The following is a 25,598-nucleotide window of genomic DNA, read 5'->3' on the forward strand; positions in this document are numbered from 1 at the left end:
CATATATCATGTTATGCCAAATTAAAGTGGTATTTATTGTTACTTGTTTGCAGTTATGGTATTATTGTTACCTGAAAACTGAGAGAGAACACTTATGGTCTTCCAGGTTGACCTCCTCCTAAGCTTGTTCTTTGTGTGTTTATTAAAACAAAATAAAAAATAAAAAACAATTGAGAAAGAGATGAAAAGGAAAGTACTATTATTAATATATCTACTAAAAAAAACTCTCAAAAATGTATAATATTATTGAATTTAATAATATTATTATATTTAAATTTCATATCATATCTATTTTTAACTACCCATAATAATTCAACCTCATAATTTTTTAAACACTACTACACTAAATATATTGATGAGAAATTTTTTGTTTTAAATTTTTTATAACAAAAATAATATAAAAAATTAGAATCATGAGTTAAAAAAAAAAAATACTCCTTAAAATATATAAATCTAAATTTTTATTTTTTACTCTTAATTCGTATTTTTTTTAGTTAAATATAAGAATAAGTTCAGTAAATTTGCCATCCAAACAAGCCCTACTGACAACAATTACATTTCCTTTATATACACACACGTGTGTGTGTCTATATATATCACTGTTGGGTATTCTTTCTGTAATATCTCCCTCTTCTCTTCTCGTGATAAGCGTTCGGTTCTTCACTGGGACCACTGTCGGTCGGAAATGGCAGAGAACAAAGCAATCATAACCAGTCGTCTACAGTCCGTGAAACAGAATTCCGGCAAGTCGTACGGTGAGATAGCGCAGGAAACTGGACTCACCAACGTCTACGTTGCCCAGCTTCTTCGACGCCAAGCTCAGCTCAAGCCCGAGACTGCCCAAAAGCTACGAGCTTCTCTGCCCGACCTGACCGAAGATCTTATCCACGAGATGATGAAACCTCCGATGAGATCCTACGGCCCAAATTTGATCCAGGAACCCTGCGTTTACAGGTGGGGTCTTCTCAATTTCTGCGATTTCGGTCTTTTGATGGGTTTTGGTTATTTTTGTTGTTTGTTTACTGCTTTTGTTGGTTTGTTTCTGAAGTTTAGTTTTGTGTAACGATTTGTTATAGTGTGAGTTTGAAGAGCTAATAAATAGTTGTGGAAGTAATTATAAAAGCTCGTGTCTTTGTGTTTCACGCTTTCATTCGGAGAATTTCACTATGATTATGAGGTTGATCTATCTATAATCCGCGTGTTAACTCTGAATCAATGCAATAATTAGGCTCCACACACTCAGCATATAGACATACTAGTTAAAGCTTTGGTCATTCGAGATTTTGGCGTAATCTAATGTGAAAATCACATTTGAATTGTCTGCAAGCACTTTTTTATAGATTTTGGTTTGAGTGGCTTCTGTTAATCATGATAATGGCAACTGAGCAATGAAAGAGTTTTCTTTTTTTAATTAACGTCCCATTTGGTTTGTGTTAAAATTATAACAGAGAACTTCAAGAACAAAATCAACCAGATCACAAACTTGCAGAGCAAATCTAGAACACAACTCCGTGAATAAACCTCAGCAGAAAAATCTCTTGTATTGAACAGAGAACATTCAAGAAAGATTACACCCTCTTCTCTCTTCACTCTTGTTTTCACTCCAAGACTTACAAGAAGAACACTTTCTCTCTCTTAATGACTACCTCTTTGTTTAATGGCAGAAGAAGGAAAAGTACGCAACCTATTTATATCTCAGCCAAAATAAAAAAATTAGGAAATGTTCCTATTTTGACTTTTAATAACCACAAAAGTAAAAAAAAAAAAAAACTATCTGCCGCATCATCAACACAAAGACAAAACAACACCACCACACCTTGGTAAAAAACGACAGTCAATATTAACATTTCTCCACCTTGACTGTTCTTTGAACTTCTGCTGAAACTCCATTGCACAGGTCTTCAGTCTTCACTGTAACCCATTACCCTTATTAGTTCCATGCAATGCTTGAATTTTCCTAGTGGTACAACTTTTGTGATCATATTTGCAGGATTATCATACGTGTCAATCTTATCAACCTTGACACTTCCTTTGGACAAAATGTCCCTCACAAAATGCAGTTTTACATCTATGTGTTTAGTTCGTTCGTGAAACATATGGTTCTTTGACAAGTGAATTGCACTTTGGCTATCACAATATACCGTAGTAGCCTGTGTTTTAGCTCCCAATTCATCAAGTAACCCCTTGATCCAAAGAGCCTCTTTTACTGCTTTAGTCAAGGCAGTATATTCAGTTTCTGTTGTAGATAGGGCAACCACAGGTTGAAGTGATGCTTTCTAACTCACTATACATCCATAAACCTGAAGCACATAACCAGTGAGGGATCTTCGGTTATCTAAATCTCTTGCAAAATCAGAATCCACAAATCCCACTACCACTTTATCATTTTATTTTCTTCCATCATATAACAAACTAAACTGCTTAGACCCTTTGAGATATCGCAGGATCCACTTTACACCACTCCAATGCTCCATGCCTGCTCTAGCCATGTACCTGCTTACAACACTTACAGAGTGCGCCAAATCAGGCCTTGTACACACCATCGAGTACATTAAGCTTCCCACTGCATTAGAATATGGTATCCTCTCCATTTCCAGCTTTTCTTCATCAGTGACAGGACAAGCTTGTGCTGACAGTTTAAAATGTTGTGCTAGTGGAGTGCTTACTGCCTTTGAATCCGCCATACCAAACCTATCAACAACCTTACTGGTGTAGCCTTGTTGATGCAGAAATAGTAGTTTCTTTTCTCTGTTTCTCAGTATCTCCATACCTAGGACCCTCTTTGCTGGTCCAAGATCCTTCATCTCAAACACAGATTTCAGCATGAATTTGACTTTTGTGACTTCTTCCATGTCTGCACATGCCACCAACATATCATCTACATATAGAAGTGGATGGATAAGTTTTTTTGAAGCCAAGTGTTTATAATAAACACAATGGTCATATTCACTTATGCAAAATTCATTTTTCAGCATGAAATCATCAAATTTCTTATACCACTGACGCGGTGACTGTTTGAGACCATATAGTGACTTCTTTAGGAGACACACATGATCCTCGTTGCCCTTAACACGAAAGCCCTCTGGCTGTTGCATATATATAGTCTCTTCCAACTCACTGTGCAAGAAAGCAGTCTTGACATCAAGCTGCTCTAACTCCATGTCATGAAAGGCTGTGAGTGCAAGCAATATCCTTATGGAAGTATGCTTCACTACAGGAGAAAATACATATGTGAAGTCTATGCCTTCTCGTTGAGTAAAACCCCGAGCTACTAGTCTGGCTTTAAACCTCGGCTTCTCAACTCTTGGTATGCCCTCTTTGTGCTTATAGACCCACTTACAGCTTACTAATTTCTCTTTTTCTGGCCTTTTCACTAAAACCCATGTATTGTTCTTCTCTAAAGATTCGATTTCTTCCCTCATAGCTTCCTTCCACTTTATTTTGTTAGTGCAGCTCATGGCTTCCTTAAAAGTGACTGATTCATTCTCTTCTAGACTCTCAGCAGTCAATAAAGCAAATGAGATCAAATCTGCATAGCCTACCTGATTGGAGGCCTCACATCTCTTCTAGTTCTTTCCCGAGCTAGTGTATAACTATCTAGAGGATCTTCATCTTCTGTTAGTTGCTCATTCACATCTGTCCCAACAGATTCCTGTCCTGAAACTCCTCCTGCTGCCTTAATGGCCTCCACCTCCACTTCTATTCTCTCGGTATTTGACTCCTCTGCAGCTGTACTCATAGTTTGTGGTTGCTTCTTGTAGAACTCAGATTCTATGAAAGTTACATCCCTGCTTAGTATTACCTTGGCTCTGTTAGGCTCAAGATTCCACAACTTGTAACCCTTAACCCCTTCTGGATATCCCAGAAAGATGCACTTCTTTGCTCTGGGCTCTAATTTTCCTTGCTTAACGTGAGCATAAGCAATGCATCCAAAAACTTTTAGATGCTCATACTTGGGTGGATGACCCGACCACCTTTCTTCAGGGGTTTCCAAATTAATGGCTATAGAAGGACACGTATTTATTAGGTAGGCAGCTGTTTTGACAGCTTCTGCCCAAAATGACTTTGACAGATTTGCATTAGTGAGCATACATCTCACTCTCTCTAATATGGTCTTATTAAACCTCTCTGCCAATCCATTTTGCTAGGGCGTTCCAGTAAATAGTATGATGCTTAGCAATGCCATTGTGTTTACAATAGGCATGAAACTCATCAGCACAGAACTCCAATCCATTGTCTGTCCTAAGTTTCTTCACTTTCCTACCGGTTTGATTCTCCACTAACGTTTTCCATTCAATAAAAGTAGATAAGGCATGGTTTTTATTTTTCAACAGAAAAATCCATACCTTTATGGAGAAATCATCAATAATGGACATAAAGTACTTGGCTCCACCATTGAGAAAACTCTAGAAGCCCCCAAAGATCTGAGTGCACATAATCCAAAATCCCCTTTGTGACGTGCATTCCTGTAGAAAATTTCAATCTCTGAGCCTTCCCATAAATGCAGTGTTCACAGAACTGCAGTTTTCCAATTTTGTCCCCTTTCAGATACCCTTTCTTGTCCAATTCCAGTAGGCATTTTTCACTCACATGCCCCAAGCGCCTGTGCCAAAGCACTGCCATGTCCCCAGCTTTATCTCCAACAAGAGACACTGCTCCAGTTACTGTCTTTCCTTGCAAAACATATAGCCCATTTACCTTGAAGCCCTTTAACATCACCATTGATCCCTTTGACACCTTAATCACGCCACTATCTGCCTTGAAACTAAAACCTTCTACATCAAGCATACCTAAAGAAATTAAATCTCTCTTTTAATTCTGGGACATGCCTTACCCGAGTCAATTTGTGAACGTCCCCTGATGAGGTTTTTAAGACAATTGTGCCCATGCCTGTACACTTACAGGCCTTGTTGTCTCCAAGCAGAACCTGTCCACCATCTATCCTTGAGTAATCTTGAAGCCATTCTTGATTTGGGGTCATGTGGAAAGAACACCCCGAATCAAGAATCCACTCATTTTCAGTGTTGCTTGAAACCATGAGAACTTAAGCGCTTTCATAACCACTCTCTGAAGCAATGTCTGCATCACCGTTTTCGGACTTTTCATCCACAACTTTCTTCTTCTTTTGATCTGGGCAATCTCTCTTGAGATGCCCCTCTTTGTGGCAAATGAAACACTTTCGTTTTCCTGCCTTGTTGTTGTGTCCTCTCCATTCCCTCTTCTCAGACCAACCTCGAACAGTTAAGCCTTCTCCAGATCCATGATCTGCTTCCTCTGATCGCCCTTCAATTCGCTTCTTCAATTTCTTTGACATGATCGCAGTTTGTACCTCCTCCAGCGAGAGACTGTCACGCCCAAAGATCAATGTGTCTGCTAGGGCTTCGTATGAACTGGGAAGAGACCTTAAGAGAAGCAGGGCCTGGTCTTCATCTTCAATCTTGATATCTATATTTTCAAGATCGAGGATGATTTTGTTGAAATCATCCATGTGATCTGTTGTATGGGAAAATAGGCACCGACACGTCGGATGACGACAGCACTCTATATGGCCATGATTGCCGCATCAGGTAAACCATCGACTCCGTGTCTCCTAGACGCACCCAAGTCTAGACGCCGACCCCTAAAAAGTCATCGACCTTGTGTTCACTCGACGTTCATTTGTTCTCAGTGGTTGACCCGTCACGCCAGCTTCCCTCACCCTCGGCGTTTAAACCTACCATATAGGTACGGAAGGCAGGCCGAATAGACGTGGGCCCACGTCCTCCGAGAGGCCTTTAAGTGGACAAGGGAGTTACGTCTGGGTTTAGAAGAGGTCTGTAATGCAGGCATTAATTACTAGCCCCTAAATCGCCCAACAGAAGACGGTGGAAGGATAACAGTGAATCTGCAGAGCCGTAATAAGAGACAAACTAGATGAATGAACAGTCCAAAAGCTGATTAGCAGGCTATGCGTCTAGGCCCATAGGGTAGTAGGCACTCAAGTGGGTAGGCCTATAGAGAAAAATCACTCCCGAAGTAAACTTGGACTATAAAAAAGGCTCTCTTCCTCACTCTACATGTAATTAAAAAAGTCAGAAAATATATGCAAAAACACAGTGGATGTAGCTTTTTATTAACAAAGTGAACCACTATAAACTTCGTGTGTCATTTCATTTAGGCATTACATTCATATTTCCTTCACCACATAGTTTACACGAATAGTTCATAAACATTATTTTCAAATATGCACCAATATCAGGCCGGTAACCTTATGGGATACCAAGGGGTGACCTGGTGCAATCTTGTTGACGAAATTTCACTGTCAACAATTGGCGACTTCACTGGGGACCGAACCCAGAATCTCTGGTTCATACATTTTGACCCCCGACAAAGAAGTAATCGGCGACCATGCCTCCAAGAAGAAGAGACATCACCGCCAACCAAGGCAGCCAGATGGAGGAAAACACCACACTTCCGGCTCATGACGGAAGCGGGGAAAACTAACCCCGGGCAGGAAATGAGGCTCCACCCCCAGAAGTGCCACAACCTGACCCAGGGCAGATGCAAGCCCAGCTCAACACTCTGACAGACTTGGTGCGGGGGCTAATGACCGTCGTCGAAAGATTGGACGGGAGAAACTCTATGCCACCACTGGAAGATGCCCCGAGACCATCAGAAGCAGCCATGGCAGGAAACCAAAATCCTGGTGACCGCCAAGGCGCCTCAGAAGGAATCGGGGACAATGAAAATATTAGAGGCAACCAGAGACTTTGACCATCTCAATCTCTCGGCAACCGTCGGAGGGCTGCCATACGCCGAGCTCAAGAAAACAGAGTGGCAGAAGACTTGCAGAACCCCAAAGTGCCACCTCGGAACCAAGGTAGAAATATCCCTGGAGATTCGGGGTCAATACGAGAGGGCAGAAACCCAGCGGGCAGGTAGAATGCACGGAGGGCAGGAGCTTCGAAAGTGGGCGGCTCCGCAGGAAGCACGAGCCATCATAGAACGAATGACGAGCTTAGAAGAAAAATTTACAGGTGATGTTGCTGGCCTAAAGAAAAACATAGGACAGATGGCAGAGGTGGTAAACGTCGACATTACTCCCAGTCGGACGCACGACCACCCATTCATCACGGAAATCATGGCGCCGCCTCTTCCAGACAAATATCGGTCGCCGCCGATCCCACCATATGATGGTAGAGGGGATCCAGAAGATCACCTAGAAATGTACACAGGGCACATGCTTCTGCATGGGTACGCAGAGAAAATCATGTGCCGAGCCTTTCGAAACCATCTGACGGATTCTGCCCGAAGATGGTTCAGAACGCTTAAACCAAACTCCGTTTCTAGCTGGAATGAACTAAAAGAAGCTTTCTCCCTCCAATTTATTGGAGTGAAAAAGTATGTCCCTTCAAAACCGAACTTAACAACGATTTACCAAAAACCGAACGAGTCATTGAAAGAATGGCTTGTAAGGTACGGAGAAGCCGTCGCAGCCATAATAGATATAACTCACCGGGAGGCCCTGATGGGGGCGCTGTCCAGCATGAAGAAAATTACTCTATTTAAAAGGGACCTAAACCAGAAGCCCCCGTCGACTTACAAAGAATTCCTAGCGCGGGCGTAAGGATACATCAACGCCGAGGAAGCTGACGCAAACGACCCTGAACACAGGTACAACAAAAATAAAGGAACCGAGCAAGGGTCGATCGCAAGAAAGCAAGACGGCAAAAAGCGACGAAGCAACGGAGACAAGCAACCTGCCTCAATGCTGAACCCTCCAGATGCCAAGAAGCCGAGGCAAGACGAGCGCCGTAAGCCTCGCCCGTTCTAGAGGTATGGCTCTTACCATGAGCTTATTGTAGGGGTCGTAGAGGTGTTCAACCAAGTTGGACGAGAGAATTTGTTACGCCGACCCAGACCTATGAGGTTGGACCCAAGCCGAATGAACCAGAACAAATATTACAGATTCCACAGCGACGTCGGCCATAACACTAATGACTGCGCCGACCTTAAAGATGAAATCGAGAGAGTGATCCGCGAAGGAAGGCTGCAGGAATTCAAAGCGGAGCGGAGACTAAGGAATGACGGCCATGGCGGCCAGAACGACGGCCGACGCCGAGAGGAGAATCGACAACCAGAGGACCGAGAGCCCGTCGACGTCATAAGAACCGTCCTCGGCGGTCTCTATATTGGGAGAGACTCAAGGAGGTCTCAAAAGGATTATGCCCATGAGGCCAGAGGGGTATACCTGGAGAGGTTTTGGAATCTCTCAACAGCGAAAACAGCAAGGTACAACAGTGCTTATGTGCGTTCAACGAGGAGGATGCAAATGGGGTCCATTTCCCCCACAATGATGCCTTGGTAGTAGAAGCAATAATTGAGAATCACACCGTATGCAGAATCCTGGTGGATAACGGGAGCTCGGTGGACCTCCTATACACTGATTGCCTAGAAAAAATACGGATCCCCAAGGAACAATTAGAGAAAACATCTCGGCCGTTATACGGGTTCACTGGGGATTCTGTCATCCCCCAAGTGACAATCCGGCTTCCTATAACCACATGGAAAAAAACCTAGGCAAGCCACAACAATGGCAAATTTCGTGGTAATAAGGGGAGGATCGCAGTATAACGCTGTGATTGGAAGGCCGACCCTTCAGGCACTAGGGGCAATAACCTCCATCTACCACCAGAAAGTTAAATTCCCAACTCCAAATGGCGTGGGCGAGATGAAAAGCAATCAATACGAAGCTCGAGTCGCATACTCCGACGCCCTACGTGGGTACGAACAACCAGGGAGGCAAGAAGCCAGAATGGTCCATCAAGGCGCCATGGAGGACATAGACCCCCGGGTGCAAGAAGAGATCACCTGGTCTCAACCAATCGAGCAGTTGATAGAAGTCCAGGTGGATGAAGACGAGCCAACTAAAGTGCTGAAAGTAGGTTCAGACTTAACTCCGGCACTTAGAATTGAAGTCGAGGGTTTCCTCAAAAGGAACCTAAACGTGTTCGCCTGGACTCATGTCGACATGAAAGGGATCGACGCCAAAGTCATGTGTCATGCGTTGAACGTCGACCCCCTATATCTCTCCAAACGTCAAAAGTGCTGACCAATAAATCCCGAAAGATACGAAGCGCTAAAAGAAAAAGTCGACAAATTAATCAACAATGGATTCATTCGGGAGGCCTATTATCCTAGCTGGGTTTCAAACTCCGTTTTGGTGAAAAAAAAACCCAACGGGAAATGGAGGACATGCGTCGACTTCAGCGACCTTAACAAAGTATGCCTGAAAGACGGTTTTTCGCTCTCCCGAATAGACCAAATGGTTGACGCCACAGCTGGCCATGAGATGTTAAGTTTCATGGGCGCCTACTCCAGCTACAATCAAATCCCCATGCATCCATCCGACGAAGAACACACGTCGTTCGTAACCGACATGGGTCTTTATTGCTACAAGGTAATGCCCTTCGGTTTGAAAAACGTAGGGGCAACGTACCAAAGGCTCGTGAACAAGATGTTTGCCAAACTAATCGGAAGATCGATGGAGGTTTACGTCGACGACATGTTGATAAAGAGTGCTAGGGCGACTCAGCACGTCACTCATTTGGAAGAAATGTTTGACGTACTAAGGAAGTACCACATGAAGCTAAACCCCCTTAAATGCGCCTTTGAAGTTGGGTCGGCAAAATTCCTTGGCTGCATGGTTAGCAACCGAGGAATAGAGGCCAACCCAGAGAAAATAAAAGTCTTGCAGGATATGAAGTTTCCAGCCAAGCCAAAAGAGGTGCAAAGGCTAACGGGGTGTGTCGCCGCTCTCAACAGGTTTATTTCAAAAGCAACGGACAAATGCGTTCCCTTTTTTGACGCCTTGAAAGGAAGCAAGCACTTTGAATGGACTCCAAACTATGAGGAAGCCTTTCAGAGGTTAAAAGAGCACTTAGGTATGCCCCCAATTTTGTCAAAACCCATCCTGAGCGAGAGGCTGAGCCTGTATCTCTCCGTATCTGAACATGCTGTAAGTTCTGTGCTTATTAGGAATGAAGAAAGAATCCAGTTGCAAATCTACTACGTGAGCAAGAGACTCTTGGACGCCGAGTTTAGATATTCCGAAAAGGAACAGCTAACTCTCGCCCTGATGGTGGCTTCAAGGAAGCTTCGGCATTACTTCCAGGCCCATACAATACAGGTCCTTACAAATCATCCGTTAAGACAGGAACTACAAAAACCCGAAACTTCTGGTCGACTCCTCAAATGGTCGGTAGAGTTAAGCCAGTTCGACATCGAATATGTGCCACGAGCAGCCATCAAGGGACATGCGTTGGCGGATTTGATTGCAGAATTTTCTCATAGGCTAACGCCAGCCACAAACGAAGAAATTAAGGCAGTAAAGTGGAAAGTCTACGTGGATGCAGCGTCGAGTGAAGTTGGGTCGGGAGCCGGCGTCATGCTTGTTAGTCCAGAGGGCCACAAAATTACTTTGGCTGTACGATTCAAATTCAAAGCGTCGAACAATAAGGCAGAATATGAAGCATTGATCGCAGGATTACGATTGGCAAGTCACTTGAAGATTTAAAGAATTATCATCTTTAGTGATTCTCAACTAGTCGTCGGGCAAGTAAAAGAAGAGTATCAGGCGCGCGGCGAAAGAATGGGGGCGTACTTAAGAAAGGTAAAAACATAACTCATTAAATTCAAAAGCTATGAGATACCACATGTACCAAGAGCTGAGAATACGAACGTTGACGCCTTGGCTAAATTAGCATATCCTCGAAGGATTCCGATATACTAGGAGTCGTCTCCATCGAGGAACTCGAGCGGCCGACCATTGATGAGAAGGTTGAGGCCTTGACCATTCAGACAGTCGAAGATTGGATGACCCATCTCATCCAATACTTGGCAGACGCAAAGCTATCCGACGATAAGGAGGAGGCTAGGCGGATCAAATACAGAGTAGCCCGATACCTGTTGTATGATGGTGTACTATACCGACAAGGCTACTCAACGACTTTACAGCGGTGCCTGAATGACGCTGAGGCGCGGGGAGTCCTCCGGGAGATCTATGAAGGAGTGTGTGGTAATCACACTGGGAGTCGATCTCTAGCTCTTAAGATTTTGAGGCAGCGGTACTATTGGTCTATGCTTAAAAAAACGCGTTTTAATACGCTCGGCGTTGCGATAAGTGCAAAAAATATACCACAATTCCTAGAGCACCCCTAGAGAACCTAACCTCCATTCTTAGCCCATGGCCCTTTGCCAAATGGGGGATCGACCTGAATGGACCCTTGCACCTCGCGCCGGGGGCTTTAAGTTTGCAATCGTCGCAGTAGACTACTACACTAAATGGGTAGAGGCGAAATCTCTTACTACGACCACGGAGGCAGCTTGCACTAACTTCATGTGGAATAGCATTATGTGCAGGTTCGGAGTCCCACACTCAATCGCATCTGACAACGGAAAGCAGTTCGACAACGCCTCAACACGCAAGTTTTGCAATGATTTGGGCATTCGGAAGGACTTCTCAGCACCAATTCATCCGCAGTCCAATGGCCAAGTTGAGGCCGTCAACAAAATTTTAAAGTACACTCTAAAGAAGAGGTTGGACGATTTAAAAGGAAGATGGGCTGAAGAACTCCCAAAGGTTTTGTGGGCGTATAGGACGACAAGTCGGACTACCACGGGTGAGACACCCTTTTCTATGACGTTTGGCGCCGAGGCAGTATTTCCGATCGAAATCACAACGCCGACATTAAGAACTGTCGCGCATTGTGACGGTGTCAATGCGGAAGCAATGGATGGAGAGCTCGACCTCTTGGAAGAAAAAATGCTCGATTCTCAACTACGGCTCGCCGCTTATCAACAAAGAACAGCGCGGTACTATAATAAAAATGTCAAGCAAAGGAGGTTCGCCCCAGAAGAGCTAGTATTAAAAAGGGTAACGCAAAGCACGAAGTCAAAAAATACTGGTCCCCTGGGCCCAACTTGGGAAGGACCCTACCGCATAAAAGGAATACTACGCCTTGACACCTACATCCGAGAAGGCCGCGCCGGCAAAAGAATTCAACACCTATGGAACACAGAACAGCTAAGGCTGTACTATCAATAATGTACGAATTCTTACACATCTCGGTTGTATTTTTTGACAAATTCAATAGTATAAATCAATTTATTTATAGAATGTTGCTAAAAAATAAGTCGAGAAGAACCAACCTCTTAACATGTCTGCTTAAAAAAAAACTAAGGTTTATTAAAACAGACATGGGGCGTAAAGGGTCTACGGATCACAAAAACACTTAGCAAATTCTAAGAAATCTGCTAAGACGACGACCCTAAGGGGTGAAATAAAACGTCGACTCCTCCAAGGAGGAGAGACGATTCACTTGGCAAATTCTAAAGAATCTGCTAAGACGACGACCCTAAGGGGTGAAATAAAACGTCGACTCCTCCAAGGAGGAGAGACGATTCACTTGGCAAATTCTAAGGAATCTGCTAAGACAACAACCCTTAGGGGTGAAATAAAACGTCGACTCCTCCAAGGAGGAGAGATGATTCACTTTGGCAAATTCTAAGAAATCTGCTAAGACAACGATTTAACAAAATCACAATCAAACCCAATAATAATGATATATGTATAAAATCATAATACGTTATAAATAAAAAGAACAAAACAATGTATATAAGAAAAAAAAATAGGTGTTTAAGCATCTCTGCCAGCAATATGGTTGCCCCCTGCTGTCCCACTGTTGCCTTCACCGCCATCACCTCCGGCAGGAGAATCCTCGTCATCAGAAGGAGGCTCATAGAGGAAGTTTAGGTTGAGGCCGGGGAGGTGTCTGTTGATTCAGGCAACAATTTGCTCTCCGACAGACAACATGTTGTGGAAATTCGTGTTTAAATTACTAGGGTTAAGTTAGCCTTTTGGTTCCTAAAAATAAAGAGATTCGGATAATGACTTACCTGGACCTCTCATTTATTTTTCCTGTTTATTATCTTTCCTAGGACTAGGGATATTGTTTTAGTTTATCAGTTCCTTGTTTTGAGGAATCGATTGGGGCATCTCCTCCTATTTAAACTTATTTTCGTTATTCATTATTCAATGAGAAATATTCTAGTTCTTTCTCAATTTTCCACACATGTCATTGGCACGCATATCATGAAGCTCATCCAAGGATTTGAACTCCGCAACAGCCTTGGTGGCAATCTTGGAGCTGCTCTAAGCAAAATCCGCAGACGACGTGAACTCTTCAATCCCTTCCTTCTTCCCTAAATCGTAGCCCTCTTGCTTGCCAATAATATATCCTACCTTGCGGGAGGCATCTTTGGCATCATCTGCCTCTTGGCGGACGGAAGCAATCTCTTTTTTGGCAGCCTCCAAGTCAGCCTTCGCCGCATCCAATTCTTGGATGACGAGGACAAGCCTATTAGAGGCCTCCTCCTTGTCATCCTTCGCCTTCTTAAGGAGAGCCTTCAGGCGGCCCTCAATGCGTTCCATCTGCGTACTCTTCTCATCTATCGCAACCATGTCACAATAGTTGAGGATGGAGAGGGCAAGAGACTGCCAAAAATGGGGAAGCTGTTAAGGAAAATATGCATCTATAAATACTGATGTAATCCGCAAACAAAGGGAATTTACATGGATTTGGAGGGAGACTTGCTAACGGGCACGGTCGATTAAGGGGAGACGAGAGGCACTCTTCCAGTCCGGCTCAAAAAAGGACTCATACATGGCCTGGAAAACGGCAAAAAAAGCGGGAGCGGGTTCAGCGCGGCATCAATCTGGGCCTAGGAGACATCGGACACGACAAAATTCGGGTCTAGGACCCTTCCCCCAGGAAGCAGCAGGCGCTCTCTATTCGGAGAGATCTCAGAAGCCGAGGCCTCAGCGTCGGTAGTATCAATCACCGGCGTAGGCCCAGGTACCACAGGGGTTTCCTCCTGCCGAGGCCTCTTTTGTCTTGGCGTTTCCTTTACTGAGGCCTCTTCCACAGGTTGCCTCGGCGGAATTCTGGTGCCGGCAGCTTGGCTCGGCTGTTCACGAGGCGTCTGCTTCTTTGAGCGCCTCTTGTCCCCAGGAACGCGCAGCTGGAGGGTCTTCATCTCTGTAGCAACCAAAGCCAAAGTCAAAAAAAAAAAGAAGAAAAGGAGGATAAAGAGATACTGCCGGCAGTAAACTGAAAAAAATCCTTAACGGCGTCGGTATCGTTGGGATTAGGAAGGGACAACAGGAGGCCGGATTGTTCTAAATTCTCCTGAGTCAATAGTGTGCTGATATGGCGGTCGGCCTCCGAATAGCTAAAAGCCTGCCTCACCCTAGCAAGCCTGTTGCCAGAAAGTTGGGGGCGGTCTTGAGGAACTGCATAGGAGAAAATTTGGGGTCAGCAGTATAACAACCGGACGATGGAATGATAAACAGTCGAAGGCACTCACTTAGCGTCCTAAATGACCTTCTCGCCCCTACTCGCTTAAAGGCCTGTCCGCAGGGTGGACATCGAACAGGCCTTTGACCATAACAAACATGGGCTTCCATCCATGAGACGACGACGGCAATCCCTTTATTAGTCTCCCAAAAACGGGCTTCGATTGCCCGTAACTACCTAAAAAATACCAGCCCTCGCACCTGGGAACCTGGCACAATTTATATACAAAAATAAATTCATCCAAAGGCAGATCTACATCAAACCTTCGGTCCCAAAATACCCACATACTAGCAAAAATATACCAGAAGTTTGGTACTAGTTGTGTGGGGGAAATGCCATGAAGCTGGCAATAATCCTTGACAAATGGGTGAATGGGGAGGGTCATCCCCGCTATAAGGGCCCGAGTATATATAGACATATACCCGGGAGGGGGTTGGCTCGCCCTAAAATGAGGGTTTGGCAGGAGAAACTCAAACCATGACCATCCACGTGCCCCTTCAGGTACGCGCAGATAATGTCCCTCTCACGGGTTTTTGGCTCCACAAAGTCAGCGGTGAACCATGGCCGATCCTCGTCCGCTCCAACTGATGCAACGGGAACGTCCATAGACCGGCCACTAATCCCGACGGCGGTGCCACCAACCAAAGAGCCGGAATTGCCAGAAGTAGAAGCTTCAGAGCCATTTCCCTCATCTTCACTCTCGACCATTTGGTCGACGCTGTCTTCGTCGTCTCTCGGATCAGGGACGTAGCCCTCGACGTCCCTCAGAAAAGAGTCACTGGCAGTATGAATAGAGGAAGACTCGGCAGCTGGCGATGGATCTGGCCTTACAAGAGGCACGGATGATGATCCCCCTCGACGTAGTCTTCTCCTAGGTGCCATTACTGTGAAGAAAGAACCTAAGGTTAGTCCTATAAGTCGAGGGGAGAAAAAGTTAGTTCGGGGCTCAAGACTAGGAAAGCCTGGTTGGTTAAAGCTAGGATAAATCGACGACCATTCAAACACAAACGACGACTATTCGAAGCTAACCCAGAATGCCAAACAGAAACCCAAAACTGCTCACAATTCCTATTGCCATTTCAGAACCATTTTTCCTCCTATTCAAGGGGTCAACCAAGATCAAAAATAGATTAAATACGGTGAAAGATATACAGAAGAGGCGGGGAATGCTTACCAGAGACTGAAGAGTGAGATGGGTATGCGAGCACTGAAAGATATCGCCAAGAAGAACGAGCGGCCTCAGAGAAGTTTCTGCGGAATTTCGGCAAGACGAAAGGATTTCAAAAAAAACTCGGACCCTTAAGAGGGATTATTTATAGCAAATGAGCCCCCTACTCCTAGCCGTCCGATCGGATAAATAGAGATCTGGAAATGGAAATACAGGAGCCCGATCTAGCGGTTGGGGGAAGGGCGGGAAGCTAAAAGGGCGTGATCCAACGGTTCGGGTTCATCCGTTCAAAAGAAAAACCACGTCAGCGTGGTAGTTGGACCGACGCGACGTTTGCACTTCTCGAGGCACCAGGGCTATCATAACGCAGGTTCGGACTTAGGTTCCCACACCCAAGGCAGACGAAAAGACACGCCAGTGCAAAATCCCAACCTAGCTCGAGGCAGTCCAAAGGAAAGCCTCAACCTGGGAGGCAGATGTTGTATGGGAAAATAGGCACCGACACGTCGGATGACGACAGCGCTCCACGTGGCCATGATTGACGCATCAGGTAAACCATCGACTCCGTGTCTCCTGGACGCACCCAAGTCTAGACGCCGACCCTTAAAAAGTCATCGACCTTGTGTTCCCTCGACATGTATTTGTTCTCAGCGGTCGACCCGTCACACCAGCTTCCTTTGCCCTCGGCGTTTAAACCTACCATATAGGTACGGAAGGCAGGCGGAATAGACGTGGGCCCACGTCCTCCGAGAGGCCTTGGAGTGGACAAGGGAGTTACGTCTGAGTTTGGAAGAGGTCTGTAATGCAGGCATTAATTACTAGCCCCTAAACCGCCTAACAAAGGACAGTGGAAGGATAACAGGGAATCTGCAGAGCCGTAATATGAGACAAACTGGATGAATGAACAGTCCAAAAGTTGATTAGCAGGCTATGGGTCTAGGCCCATAGGGTAGTAGGCACTCAAGTGGGTAGGCCTACAGAGAAAAACCACTCCTGAAGTAAACTTGGGCTCTAAAAAAGGCTCTCTCTTCCTTACTCTACATGTAATTAAAAAAGTCAGAGAAAATATATGCAAAAACACAGTGGATATAGCTCTTCATTAACAGAGTGAACCACTATAAACTTCGTGTGTCCTTTCATTTAGGCATTACATTCATATTTCCTTCACCACATAGTTTACACGAATAGTTCATAAACATTATTTTCAAATATACACCAATATCAGGCCGGTAACCCTACGGGATACTAATGGGTGACCCGGCGCAATCTTGTTGACGAAATTTCACCGTCAACATGATCTTCCATAGATTTCCTGGTAGCTATCTTGAATGTATAAAGCTTCTTCTTCAGATACAATCGGTTGGCAAGAGACTTCGTCATATAGAGATTTTCAAGCTTTAACCAGATTGCAGTGGCCGATTTCTCCTTCGACACCTTTCGGAGAACCCGATCTCCCAAACATAGAATTATATCGCTGTGAGCCTTATCAAGAATGTCCTTTTTCTCCTATTCTGACAGAGTGCTGGACAAATTCTTCTCTCCTCCTAGAGCTTCTTCGAGCCCTTGTTGCACCAACAATGCTCGCATCTTCAATCTCCAGAGACCAAAATCATTTTTCTCCGAGAACTTTTCAATGTCGAATTTCGCTGTCCCATCTTCTTCCTTAGGACTCTGATACCAATTGTTAAAATTAGAACAGAGAACTTCAAGAACAAAATCAACCAGCTCACAAACTTGCAGAGCAAATCTAGAACACAACTCTGTGAATAAACCTTAGCAGAAAAATCTCTTGTATTGAACAGAGAACATTCAAGAAAGATTACACCCTCTTCTCTCTTCACTCTTGTTTTCACTTCAATGAGATCCTACGGCCCAAATTTGATCCAGGAACCCTGCGTTTACAGGTGGGGTCTTCTCAATTTCTGCGATTTCGGTCTTTTGATGGGTTTTGGTTATTTTTGTTGTTTGTTTACTGCTTTTGTTGGTTTGTTTCTGAAGTTTAGTTTTGTGTAACGATTTGTTATAGTGTGAGTTTGAAGAGCTAATAAATAGTTGTGGAAGTAATTATAAAAGCTCGTGTCTTTGTGTTTCACGCTTTCATTCGGAGAATTTCACTATGATTATGAGGTTGATCTATCTATAATCCGCGTGTTAACTCTGAATCAATGCAATAATTAGGCTCCACACACTCAGCATATAGACATACTAGTTAAAGCTTTGGTCATTCGAGATTTTGGCGTAATCTAATGTGAAAATCACATTTGAATTGTTTGCAAGCACTTTTTTATAGATTTTGGTTTGAGTGGCTTCTGTTAATCATGATAATGGCAACTGAGCAATGAAAGAGTTTTCTTTTTTTAATTAACGTCCCATTTGGTTTGTGTTAAAATTATAACAGAGAACTTCAAGAACAAAATCAACCAGATCACAAACTTGCAGAGCAAATCTAGAACACAACTCCGTGAATAAACCTCAGCAGAAAAATCTCTTGTATTGAACAGAGAACATTCAAGAAAGATTACACCCTCTTCTCTCTTCACTCTTGTTTTCACTCCAAGACTTACAAGAAGAACACTTTCTCTCTCTTAATGACTACCTCTTTGTTTAATGGCAGAAGAAGGAAAAGCACGCAACCTATTTATATCTCAGCCAAAATAAAAAAATTAGGAAATGTTCCTATTTTGACTTTTAATAACCACAAAAGTAAAAAAAAAAAAAAAAAAAAAAAAAAACTATCTGCCACATCATCAACACAGACAAAACAACACCACCACACCTTGGTGAAAAAGACAGTACAATTTGAACAGAAAAGTTTGAACAAAAACTTAAATTTTGTGAGAGAAAACACAATTGTTCGAACCCATGAAATAAACGGGGGCTAAAGTTTGTGCAATTCTGACAATTTAAGATAGAATAGCTAACAGTTGTGGAAGGTCCACGTTTTGCCTTGACTTTTTGAAGTTTCACTGTAACACCTTTGTTTTTTAATCTTTTTTAGCATTGATATTGGCAAGAATAAAATAGACCAAGTGTCTTATTTTATATCGCATCTCTATGAATTTTGAGCTCTTTAGTAAGTAGTTTGTGGTGTAACCGTTTTCTGACTTTAAATTTGTACGAGGGTGGACTAGGTTGAATGAAGCGGTTATGCATTTTGGTGAGAGCATCAAGGAAATTATCAATGAGGAGTTTGGTGATGGCATGTAAGTTAAATTTATGTCATTCTTTCTTGATTTCTTATTGTAGTTTCATGGGGTAATTGCTTCACAAAGTTTGTAATTTGTATAGAAAGCTATGAAAAAGTGGGCAAAATTAATGCCCCCTTCACACACACACACTCTCTCGCTCTCATACTTGGAACTTGTTACTACCCTCATGGACGCTTTTGATTAAGATGTTTGACAACTCCTTTTTTCCCCATTTAATTTTCTTTATTTGTTTCCTGCATTTTCTTTCCAACAGAAAAAGAAAAAGGTATGGTAGTGTTACTGTGATTGTTATGTAGTAATACATGACATTCAACTACATCAAATCTCTTTTGCAATGGAAATACATGGCCTGTAAACAATGTAAAATTCAGCCAATTTAGTTTCTTTAATTTGTTTTATCTGTTGTTTACTTTTATTATTTTTAGCATGTCGGCAATAGACTTCTACTGTTCAGTGGACAAAGTCAAAGGTGTGGACGGAAAGGATCGTGTGGTTGTGACATTCGATGGGAAATATTTGCCTTATAGTGAGCAGGTAAGTTCAAAGTCTTCTTGTCTTATTCTTGCAGTAATTTATTCTCAGAAAGTTAAGCAATGGATTGTAAAAGACTATTTTTTGCTTTGCTTGAAAATTTCTGAACTTTTGGACCTTAGATGTAGTCTACGATAATATATATACCAGCATTTTCCTTTCTGAAGTTTATTGGTTGGGTTGATGCCATTGGAATATGCTTCTGATAAGAACCAAGAAAAGATTATTATTGAAAATAAGAACTAGACTCGATTACAAGACAGATTTGCAGACTTTTGATAGGTCTGCTAGCTCTCCCAAGAATTTCCTCAGTTTACTCTAATCAATAATCCCCCCCCGGTCTCTTTCTTTTCCTTATATACTACTACTAACTAGCTTAACAAACCAACCCTAATAACAAATCACTACTAATTAGTAACATAATCTTATCATTACTCCCCTCCCCAAGACACCTTGTCCTCAAGGTGTGGTCAAGTGACCGCAGTGGAATGACGCCATCTCCTTCCCATGTCGTCAAGCCCACCTTTCAGAATGTTGAAGGGCATCGCAATTCTTGAAGAGCCAACTTCAACGGTGACAAACCAAGGTGCCACGAAAGTGTAATTGAGAGTAGAAAACCCATTAGAGCCATTGTTCAGTCCACAAAACATAAAAATTTTGATTTTTGGAGTTACAAACTGGGAAATATCAGATCTTCCATTTGCAGAGTGTCCAAGTCCTACTCCAATGAAGTCAATTTCTCCATCCTCAGCCCCAGGAGTGCTGGAATTCCTAGACCCAGTCCACTTTGGGCCAAAATTTGAGGACCCATTACATATTTTGCTGAAATTGATCCCACTTTCCTTAAAATTTTTAGGCCCAACCCCTATTGAGCTAGAAGTAAGCCCAATAATGTTGGAATTACGCAACCCAGACCCAATCACGCAAGAATCGAACCTGCCCACACCGGAAACACGTGACCCAACCCTCATTTGGCTGGAATTTCGAAACTCAGCCCCACCAACCAAAGGTTTTGAGCCAAACTTCCATGTCCTAACCATAATATCACCGGAATTGAGTGGGTCACTACTATTCTGGCGGGAAACAGCCTCAACATCGCCGGAATCATGTGTCCCAGTCCAAACCGCAGCCAAATCGCCAAGCCCAGCCTCAGTTGCGCCGGAAATTGTGAGCCCAACCCCAAACGTCACCGGCCCGCGCCCGCCGCCCCCCCCCCGACCACAGCCCACCGTCAAATCGCCCCCCCCCCCTCTCTGCTCTTTCACGTCTGTCAGCGCCCCTTCCCTCGCTTCTCCTTCGCGCGGCCTCTAGTCGTAGTTCAGCTCCAACCCATCGCCAATCTGCACTCCACGGCACCGCTCCCCACCGATTTGACCTCCAAGCCGTGGATCTAAAAGATTATGGTCGAATCGTAACTCCTGCCACCCCTGAGCACCACCCAAGCCAAATCCGGCGTCGATCAACCCTCCCCGTTGCAGATATGGGCTTTCCAAGCCCCAATCGGCGTCGATCTGCTGGTCCCGTCGCAGATTGGGTCGATTCTGGTTGAGATCGACCCCTCCGCTGCGCGGGTTCTCCTCGCGTTTAGCCACCTTCCCCTTCGGCAGTCTAATATGCCCTTCCTCTAGCGCCGCTCGTCGGATTCAGTCTCCCAGATTTGGTCGCGAACTATCGAAAACCCCAAGATTTGAAACTCTAGGATCTAAAAACCTAGATTTCGACTCCAGATCGTTCATCTTGCATTCTGATAGCTCTTGACGTCGATCTGCTGCTATGGTCGACGATGCTGCCGCTCCAAATCTCATCTCCATCCTCTTTAGAAGTTGCTCCACGTTTTGAACCATGGCTTCAATCTTCGCAATAGAACAGTTTCGCTTTTTTGGTTGGAAACACTGAAACAAATGCATCTTAAAAGCACTCCAACAAACGAATGGCCGCCTTCTATCCTCCCATTGAAACCACTGAAGAGCTTTTACCTTCCATGAACTCCCCAACAAACATCACCTTTTTCTTGCTCTGAAAATCGATTTTTCAAGAAATATTCTTCTACTCTTGCTATCCACGCATCCGGATCTTCTCCGAAAAACATTGGCTTCTCTAATTGCTGCCAACATCCATATGTTCCCTCCATCTTCTCCGAATTTTCCCCCAAGAAAGTGCTCTGATACCACTTGATAAGAACCAAGAAAAGATTATTATTGAAAACAAGAACTAGACTCGATTACAAGACAGATTTGCAGACTTTCGAGAGGTCTGCTAGCTCTCCCAAGAATTTTCTCAGTTTACTCTAATCAATAATCCCCCCCCCCCCCTAGTCTCTTTCTTTTCCTTATATACTACTACTAACTAGCTTAACAAACATAACAAACCAACCATAATAACAAACCACTAACTACTTATTATATTGATTACTAATTATTAACATAATCCTCTCAGCTTCTCACATGAGAAAGAACCATTCATTCATGTTTGTTGGGATATGGCTCAAAATTTATGGGCGTATGGGGTTTTAACACTCTTTACAATCTCTTTGTGAGTTTGTTAGTCGAACTTCTTCACATCGTCGCCTATGAACATATGCAAAAGGTTGAATCACGTAAATCTCTCTGTTATTTTCCACTCATTTTGTTTCACATTGTCCTAAAACACAATCTATGTTGGCAGAATCCTACCAAAAATATGTAAGCCATGGCCTTGGAATTAGGATCAAACTAGTCAAAACAATCTCCTTTCATTTTCATCATACCGTATTCCGTTCTGGTTTCTTGTGAAGTGCCTATTACATTTGTAGACCCAGATTCTTAAAAGGGCTCCCTCAATCTTCATAAATTGAAGTTGAGCTACACTACATATATGTAATGTTTGCATGGAGTGTATTTTGTTAGAAAGGACTTTATCAAAACCAATCTTCCAAATCCCAAGAAGTTAATATATATTTCAAAAGTTTGTTTCTCGTCTTTCTTCCACACGTCTACTTGATTTGCGTTCAATCCATGTCGGGTCTGGGCTATGAATCTGCTTAAGCTGTTTATGTTGGTTTCTGAAACGATTTCGGATGCGGAAGCGTGTGATTAGCAGATCGCGTATAACAAAATTTTCACAAAATTTTGATAGACTCTATAGATTATATTAATTTATGTACGAATAAATTAATCAAATTAATTTACCTAGCGACCGATTAGGATGATATCTTGAATTCTTTGACCTCGAACGTTTCTCGCTCCAATCTAGTTTAGAACACCCGAATCTTCCTCGTCAATTCCTTGAATCTATGAAGACGTGTGTGTGGGCACACCTGAAACAAAACGGGATTAATAAGAAAACACTCAAGTTTTCCACAAACACCAACACATGTACGACGTGAAATTTGAGAGAAAATTTTTCCTTTCCTCACTATAAAATTCGGCCACCTATGTTCTCACAATTTTCTCCAATCTCTTATTTTATAGAGTAGTAGTCAGACTTTTAGAAGGAGTCTTATCTTTATCTCCAAGATAAATCTTGTTAATTATCTCTCACTTCATATTTTATTTTGAAATAAAATCTACTCTCTCCCTTATCCTATATGGCCGGCCACCACAAAGGGAATACCTTCCTGTGGTAGGCGCAATTTCTTTATCTGCAAATTTTTATCATGCAGTCCAATTTTTAACTTAAATTCAAATTTCAATTTAAGTCAAACTTAAATCAATTCCAAGTTAATTGGATAACTACAGAGAGCAAGCAACTTGAATCCCTAAAGGATTCACACTGTGCTGTGCGTTCACACTATGTGAGCACCTTCACATGTGTGTTTCAAAATATAAATTTAAACTTAAACTTAAATAATCACATTATTTAATTTATAATTAATTTTCAATTAATTATCTTTGAGCGTTTTATTTTACAATTTCATAATTCTAAAATTTTCATTTTGCCCTTAGTGTCTTATATAATTACAAGGACGGCGCGGAGACTCGTGGACTTATAATTCTGAGCTCTAATAAAATTAATAATTAATTAAACTCTTTAATTAATTAATTAATTAATTAATTATATTAATTTCAATAGTTACTCAACTATAAACTTGGAATTGCTCTCTCGTAATTATAGATATAAATTACTTCTAAACTGTGAAGTGTCCATTTGATATAATCATTGCATATAGATTAATCTTCCATAAATAATTCATAATTAGAGTTATGTGAAATCTGTTAACCTCTCTAATTACATCTTTATCCTTGAGTACCATTGATTCTCTAATGGACAGTGATTCATAAAACAAATTCATGAATCGAAGTTCCTACAAGTCCAAGTACCGAATTAACCCTCAAGGGAATTATTTATCTACTTCTTTCTCAAGAATGAATGAATTCCATATTGTATAATAACATTCCCGACTACGTATTGTTAGATTTTAGACGTGCATATATACATATATAATAATAATTGTATATTATATGCTATCATATTAAGTGAAACCCATTTAAAGTGATCAAATAAGATTTTAGGTAATTTGAGTTTTAATCCATCTAATAAGTGTGGGCCTAATATGTGTAGAGACCAAATCATTATTTCTTATTTTATGATGGGTCAAATTAGAAATAATGAAAAGTTGACTTGTATATAAATGGTTGTGGTCCCCAAATTATATGTATGAAACTTTTCTGACATCCCATCATTAGAAAAGTTAGAATTCATTCTCAAGGCATTCATACTGAATAATTTAGAAGATCAAGAACCAAAAGATTAATCAATAACCACAAGATTCATGAAACAATCCGTTCCTATGGACTCAGGTACGCTTCCGCTTAAGTCTATTCTTCTTGATGATTTGACATGGTGGATCTTGGTGTGATTAAAGATTTCATCAATAAAGAATTTATTTCCATCACTTACTTCATCATGTCTCTAAAATATAAGGAATATGATTCATGATCTCGGAACTCGTATTGAGTAAACTAAAAGGCATAAATCTATAAATAGGAGTCTGTTAAAAACTCATGATTAAGATCATTTTATATATAATCATCGGTAGACTCAATTATAATTTCTATACTTAACGGAAATTATCATAAATTCATATTGTGTCTACGTCGCTATCTCGCATAATCTCATTATGCGTAATAGACTCATTCAATATCTCGTCATATTAATAGTGCAGATATCATCGTTTCATTCTAAATGGGAATGACTTGTATTAGTAATGTTTTAATTTAAAGATTTCGTACTTTAATTAAATTCATTATGAACGTCGTTTTGATTATTATCCTTGTATATTATCCTATCGCATATAACACTTATATACAATATTTAAGGTCACGTAAATAATCATGAAATTTTTACTGATATTCATAAAATATTCAATAATATATGCACATAAAATAATGAATAAATTATTTTATTAAATAATAAGTGAATATCTTATTACATCTCATAATTATAGAACAACATTCCCAACAGTTTATAACTTTGACCATGGCTAACATTTTTCTGTTATTTCTGGCTGACAGAAGTCGGAGCACATGGTTTCAAGGCCTCAAAGAAGTAAGTGAAAAGCTTCATACTAAAGCGGGAGTTGTGAAGTTCTTGTTTCTGTTTTGGTTTACAGCTTAATTTTTTTTTTTTTTTTGATGAAATGACGTGCAGCTTAGATTTATCTACAGTTTGTATCACCAGGATTTGTCTTCAATGTCAAACTCTAGTACTATTTGGACTGCATACTGAGATTGTATGAAATTATGAAAAGTATGTGATGTGAACCTCACAAAGAATTGTGAAATCTGACAACCAAACTAGATTCGATTCCCAGATCGCCAAAACAGATTGGAAAGAACAGAAAAATATTTACCCATTGCTTATGTCAAACAAGAACCAATATTATAAGAAGAGATTGAATTCCACGAGTTTTAACACTTGTCAAATTCGTTGCAAGTTTTGCTGAAGAACAGCTAGGAGAAAAAAACTCTCTCAGATTGTTTTTCAGAAGTCTGCCCCTGCTCCTGGAGGTTACACCATCAAATAAAGGAGTACTAGGGTTTGTTTTAAACCTTAATGGACTCACTAAGGGAACGTTTGGTTGGAGGATTAAAATTATAATTTGAATTATGGTTCATGGTTCATTACAGTGTTTTCTTTCATAAAAAATACACGTAAATTAAAAATAATTTTAATCACATAATTTTAATCTATAAACTAAACATTTCCTTAATAAACAATTAAAATCCTAAGCAAACAAAAGCTCAACTTAAAAAAAAAGCTTTAATGAAATAACATAATTAAGTCCACGTAAGAAGTCTGAAATGGCCCCTCACT

General features: G+C 41.8%; 1 protein-coding gene across 2 annotated transcripts; it reads left to right on the top strand.

The window, feature by feature from the left end:
* The first annotated feature begins 613 nt into the window (after window positions 1-613).
* Window positions 614-25,065, top strand: LOC21392031 (cyanate hydratase). Of its 2 annotated transcripts, XM_024162710.1 has the most exons (5): window positions 614-954; window positions 18,696-18,767; window positions 19,199-19,307; window positions 24,797-24,830; window positions 24,933-25,065. In XM_024162710.1, exons 1-5 carry the CDS (start codon window positions 686-688, stop codon window positions 24,935-24,937), a joined length of 489 nt encoding a protein of 162 aa, XP_024018478.1. In that variant the 5' UTR covers window positions 614-685; the 3' UTR covers window positions 24,938-25,065. The 2 variants fall into 2 exon arrangements, with proteins under 2 accessions (XP_024018478.1, XP_024018477.1); XM_024162709.1 differs by having other exon boundaries at window positions 24,797-25,065.
* Window positions 25,066-25,598: the final 533 nt, after the last annotated feature.

This window comes from Morus notabilis, unplaced genomic scaffold (assembly GCF_000414095.1).
Source record: "Morus notabilis unplaced genomic scaffold, ASM41409v2 Scaffold810, whole genome shotgun sequence".
NCBI lineage: Eukaryota > Viridiplantae > Streptophyta > Magnoliopsida > Rosales > Moraceae > Morus > Morus notabilis.